General features: G+C 28.9%; 1 protein-coding gene across 1 annotated transcript; it reads right to left on the bottom strand.

Annotated features, from left to right (window-relative positions):
- Nucleotides 1-917: 917 nt before the first annotated feature.
- Nucleotides 918-1,436, bottom strand: LOC122504612. Its single transcript, XM_043615794.1, has 2 exons — nt 1,206-1,436; nt 918-1,151 (listed from the first exon to the last, which is right to left on the bottom strand). Exons 1-2 carry the CDS (start codon nt 1,371-1,373, stop codon nt 987-989), a joined length of 333 nt encoding a protein of 110 aa, XP_043471729.1. The 5' UTR covers nt 1,374-1,436; the 3' UTR covers nt 918-986.
- Between the last annotated feature and the right edge of the window lie 3,140 nt (nt 1,437-4,576).

Below are 4,576 nucleotides of genomic sequence, written 5' to 3'. Positions count from 1 at the left end.
TCATCAGAACTTCTTTATTACACTTTATTCTCTATTCAATTCAATAAAAATTCAACAATAATTTTCAAATTAATCTCTTATACTCTGGATATTTTTTTTTACTTTCTGTTCTCATATTTTCAATTAGATTAAAATTACAAAACTATTTTTATATTCACAAAGGTTTAGTTTTCTGTTTATAACATTGTTTAACCTTTGGAGAGCCGGTAAATTTGCACAGATTTTAGTACTTATTTATTTTAAAAAATTTACAAATAAGAAGTCAATTCGATAAAAAGATTCGTCAAAATAAATGGTGGCCACTATACTGACCATCCCGGCCCTCAGAAGGTTAATGAAAAAAATTACCTCGCATTGCATTACCTCTAAATTTCAGTTGTGCCTAATAATAATTATAGGTCATTCAGAATTTATCATAGGTATTAATTAATAAATTACACAGGTCCACAAAAAAATCGATGAAAGGTTCCTTTGACCAAACATAGTGTATTATATGTATTTTGAGTCGCTGAAACCGAATCTGAAGTCCGTTTGGCTCCATCACGTCAGGATTTTTTCCTAACCTCAAAATACATGTCGGATTTTGCAGGACAAAAAAATTTTAAAATATTAACGGATTTAGCTTAATTTTGGGATACAGGGGTGTAGAGCGGTCCCTGATTACGAAATTAAAGGCAAATTTTCAAAATACAAAATGGCGGATCCAATATGGTGGTCAAAATTTTCAAGAAATTCTTCAATTTTTATAAAATTTTGTATCGAGGGATTTTTGAGGTCACTGATTACGGAATTAAAGGTAAATTTTCAAAATAAAAAATGGCGGTCAGAAAAAAATTCTTGAATTTTCATAAAACTTTGTACCGAGGGGTTTTTGGGATCGCTGATCACTTATTTAAAGTCAGATTTTCAAAATACAAAATAGCAAATCCAATATGGCTGTCGGATTTTTACAAAACTTAGTATCTGTGAGTTTTTGAGCTCGCTAACTATGATTTTGAAATCAGATCACCCACCAATGTAGAGCTGCGGTTGCTTGATGACGACGCCTGCGGGCCCGCTTTCTTACCCTGTCCAGCCACCGATACTGGGGTTCCGACTCCCTGCATCGTACTTTTTTTTCGTGTGCCTACCATGACGGCGTAAAGGTGATTCTAAAATGGGATTAGTGTCACGTACACGTACAACTAAACCCATTGCAGACTCACCTTAAGGATCGTGATCCAGGAACTCTGCCGGATCACGGTACAACTCCGTTGCCCGTTGTCACCACGTGGAGGTGCCCTGGAAGCAGGCACACGATATAATTTGTGGGCAGCGGCCCTAAAAACTTCTAGATACCAAGTTTTGTGAACATTAAAGAAATTGTTATACATCCGACAGCCATATTGAATTTTCTATTTTGTATTTTGATAATCTGACTTTAAATAAGTGATCAGCGACCCCAAAAACCCCTCGGTACCAAGTTTTATGAAAATTCAAGAATATTTTTTTGTCCGCCATTTTGTATTTTGAAAATTTACCTTTAATTTCGTAATCAGTGACCTCAAAAATCCCTCGATACAAAATTTTATAAAATCTGAACAATTTCTTGAAAATTGAAGAATTTTTTGAAAATTCAAGAGTTTTTTGAAAATTTTTACCGCCATATTGGATCCGCCATTTTGTATTTTAAAAATTTGCCTTTAATTTCGTAATCAGGGACCCCTCTAAACCCCTGTATCCCAAAATTAAGCTAAATCCGTTAATATTTTAAAATTTTTTTGTCATGCAAAATCCGACATGTATTTTGAGGTTAGGAAAAAATCCTGACGTGATGGAGCCAAACGGACTTCAGATTCGGTTTCAGCGACCCAAAATACATATAATACACCATGTTTGGTCAAAGGAACCTTTCATCGATTTTTTTTTGTGGACCTGTGTTATTTTTTCGATTTTTAAAAGATGTTTCAAAGGTGAAAGAAAAAACACTGTCTTTTACTTTTTTATAAAATTGACGATGTTTCGGTGGTCTGGTTCGCCACCATCATCAGGTCACTTTAACCTTCGCGCTCCGGAGCGGTCACCTAGGGTAACCAAGCAATGAATAATGTTGTAAATCTGCTCGACTTTTCCATCAATCGAATCGCGAATTTAACTCACTGAACAAAATTTTATCATCTACTTTCGAAAAATAAAAAAAATAATTTTTTTTTACATTTCTTCTTGTTTATTTATAACAATTATTATAAAAGTATGTACAAAACTACTAAAACTTTCCCGGGTATTTATTTTGTATATTGCAAAAAAATACAAATAAAGTCATCAAAGTTTTGCAGTAAAAATGTTTTATGTCAAAAAATACAATATATTTTGATGTTACAATGATTTTTTTTATTTGTTTAAACAAATGATTGTTGTTATTTACCAACTTTTTGCAGAATGCATCTAGAAAGACGCAGTTTTTGCAGATTTTGAAATTTAGTACACTCTACATGATTACAGATAAAGAATGGGTAAAACTCCGTCAGAAAAAAAGCGATTTGCAAGTGGTCTTCCGATTTCTTCGAAACCTTGGGAAATAGAAGTCTTATATGAATTAAATTTAACCCTAAAAGGATTTTTAAAAATTTTCAAAATGGCGGCCGCTACGCCATATTGAAAATGAGTGTTGCGTTTTTTTCAAAAATTAATAACTCTGAAACTTTTTGATCGATTTTAATAAAATTTACAGGCGATATAGTTAAAAATACGTAGTTTAATTTGATATTATGAACGAAAAAAAATTTCCAAAATTTGTCAAAAAAAAGCCAAAAAAATTTATTGAATTAATTTTTAGTTCAGTTGGCCTAATTTTTGAATTTTCTAATAAGTAAATATCGATTGCTTGTAATTTCACCTTTCATTTCATAAAAAAAAATTTATGGAGACTCTAATCAAGGGCGATTTTTGGAAGCGCTATTTACACTCAGAGAAAAAGTTTATTTCACTTAACCAAACTGTTTAATTAACCTATTTTATTTGTCACGATAAAACAATTTTGTTGATTTAAATAAAAATTTGGTTTATTTTAATAAATACGTAAAATTTGTTTGGTTATTGGAAAGAAATTTTTTATTTGAAGTTGTTTGTTTCATTTAACCTAATTTGTGTTTTGAATAGAGAATATTGTTTAGTTAAATACAGTTTGTTCGACACAACACACAAATTTGTTTGATTCAACCAAATCATTTTATTTGAGTCAAACAAACATATTTGCTTGTCTCAAAAAGTACATGTGTGAATTTAAAAATGGCGATCTCACTTGTCTACAGTCCGCGTTCGCGTCAAATTTATTTGTTAAATCGGTAAATCAAAGAAAAAAAATTATAATAAGTGTCGGTTAAATAAATATTAAATACATTGTGTTCATTGACTTACTGCATATTTAATTTGTACCAGTGAGAAGAATATTTACAAAAAGGTTTTGTGAAGTTTTCAGTTTGTTGTTTCGAATAAACTTTTTTCTGAATGCACGTATAAAAATCATAATTATAATATGTTTAATGTAATATTTCAAATGTTTTTTTATAATTAAGTAATTTTGTTTATATGAAGAAATACATATATAATATTTTACTTAATTGTTATTTATTTTCCTCTAATAATGTTTGAGTTTCCTAATTTAATATTTTCTAGTATATATATTATTGGTTAATTTATAATTTATTATATGTATAATTTTAAAATATCAATAAATAATTATATAATAAATTATAAATTAACCAATAATATGTACTAGAAAATATTAAATTAGGAAATTCAAATATTATTAGAGGAAAATAAATAACAAAATTAAGTAAACAAAAATATTTATTTAAATGAACCAAATACGTTTACTAAAACTATTTATTTGAATCAAACAAATCTTTTCTCTTGAAATAAACAAATTTTTTAGTTATATTAAATAAAATTTTTTGGTTAAGTGTAATAAGCATTTGGTTAATACAAATAAACGTATTGGAAGAAATTTTTTGGTTGAATCAAACAAACGTTTGGTTGACTGTATAGCAATGCATTTATTTGGTTGATTCAACAAAAATTTGGTTGATTCGATCAAATTTTTTTCTGAGTGTACGAATCTAATGTTAAAATTTTATTTTTCAAATTATTCGATCCACTATGACGGATTCAAAATTATGATTTTCTACATTTTTAAGTAAATAGTCTAAATATTAATTTATAGATTAATATTTACAAAAAATAATTATTGGGATGTTTTAGAAACTCTTTTATAGAAATTTAACTTTTTATACCTCTGCTTTTAATAATCGATTATTAAAGGAATATTTAAAAAAAAAATTTGAATCCGCCATGCCATATTAGATTCGGTAATTTAAAAAATAAATTTTTAACATTAGATTCGTAAATAGCGCTTCCAAATATCGCCCTTGACGTTGTTTTACAATATTTACTTCGAAAATGTAGAAAATTAAAATTTTGAACCTGCCATATTGGATCCAAAATTTTGGAAATTAATTGTTACGGACACCCTATTGTGCACGTTTGTACGCTCGCTTCATATTCCGCCTCGCTACGGAGTTTAATTCCGCGGTACGCG

Source organism: Leptopilina heterotoma, unplaced genomic scaffold (assembly GCF_015476425.1).
Source record: "Leptopilina heterotoma isolate Lh14 unplaced genomic scaffold, ASM1547642v1 Lhet_307, whole genome shotgun sequence".
NCBI lineage: Eukaryota > Metazoa > Arthropoda > Insecta > Hymenoptera > Figitidae > Leptopilina > Leptopilina heterotoma.
The sequence above is the reverse complement of the archived record's forward strand: the minus strand, read 5'-3'. Positions and strand labels throughout refer to the sequence as shown.

Coding starts and splice junctions, on each gene's coding strand:
- LOC122504612 (XM_043615794.1), bottom strand. CDS start 1,373: ATGTATAACAATTTCTTTAATGTTCACAAAACTTGGTATCTAGAAGTT. Junction 1,152..1,205: donor CCTGGATCACGATCCTTAAG/GTGAGTCTGCAA, acceptor ATCCCATTTTAG/AATCACCTTTACGCCGTCAT.